Consider the following 1,143-nt stretch of genomic DNA (forward strand, 5'->3'; position numbering starts at 1 on the left):
TGACGTGGTGCTGCTTCCGTCGTGGGAGAGTCCTCGGTGTAGGTTGTGGTAACTTGCATTGCTGCGGTTTCTGACTCTCACTATTTGACAAAAAGCTTCGGCGGGCGAGACATAACAACTGAAGGCCGACCTCGCCCACTGACATACCAACACGCCCCCTCGGCCTCTCAGTTGAAGGGTTGTACCATCCCTAAGAACTCATCCCAGTTGGCTTCTGTCCTCATGCCAACGTCGGCCGTTCCCCGCCCGTTCTCGGCCTGCTCCTCCAGCTCGCGCTGCCCTGAGACGTACTCTTGTGTCGCCCACCGCAGTAGTGGATCCGCGCTCAGCTTGAACCTTCTCACTTGGTCTTTGTGAGCCGTGACCCTCCACCCCGGCACGTCGCACCTTTCTGCCACCACCTGCGTTTTCCTCAACTCTGTTACCCTCATTGGCAGCGACCACGCGGTGTGCGCCCAAGCTGGTGTCTTCGGTCCTCCCCTGGCGTCTGCATGTGACCCTGGCTCCATCGAGACTACTACTACTTCTCCTACCCGTAGGTCATCCGCGCCCGGCTCCTCGATCGGCCTATCTGCGAGCATGGCCCTTTGCAACCTCTCACGCATCTGTGCCGCCAGGCTCTGTTTCCTCTGCTCCTCTGCTCCTCTGTCATTGTGCCGGTTACCTCTTGCAACCGCGCGAAGTACGGTGGTCTTCCGAATAAGGCCTCGTACGGCGTCACACCTGTGCTGATGTGCGGTGTCGTATTGTGCGTGCGACAGACCGCCGCCACCATCCTACCCAGGTCGCGGTGTCCTTCTTGCCACAGCGCTTTGGACCCGCTTCTGAGCGCCTTGTGGGAGGCTTCGTGGATGCCGTTCCCTTGCGGCCTATATGTTGCCGTCGTCAGATGGACGCAGCCCAACGCGCCAGCCACCATGTCATGGAACGCCCCCCTGAAGCTCGTGCCGTTTTCCGTCAAAACCACTCGCGGAACACCGAACGGTGTCACCCAGCCCCGCAAGAAGATGTGAGCCGTCTGCGCAGCTGTGACCGTGCTCGTTATCCACGCTCCCATGTACCGCGTCGCGTGGTCCACCACAACTAGGAGCCACCAACTCTGCCCATCTAGCTGCATGGGTCCCACGTGGTCCAGGCTTACTG

At 60.3% G+C, this 1,143-nt stretch overlaps 1 protein-coding gene across 1 annotated transcript; it reads right to left on the bottom strand.

Moving 5' to 3' along the window:
- Window positions 1-529: 529 nt before the first annotated feature.
- GNI_161920 (integrase core domain protein) lies at window positions 530-1,117 on the bottom strand (the record flags this gene model as incomplete). The annotated part of the gene is made up of 1 exon (XM_011134767.1): window positions 530-1,117. One exon carries the CDS (start codon window positions 1,115-1,117, stop codon window positions 530-532), a length of 588 nt encoding a protein of 195 aa, XP_011133069.1.
- Window positions 1,118-1,143: the final 26 nt, after the last annotated feature.

The sequence above is a fragment of the Gregarina niphandrodes genome (genome assembly GCF_000223845.1).
Source record: "Gregarina niphandrodes unplaced genomic scaffold scaffold00050, whole genome shotgun sequence".
Lineage (NCBI taxonomy): Eukaryota > Apicomplexa > Conoidasida > Eugregarinorida > Gregarinidae > Gregarina > Gregarina niphandrodes.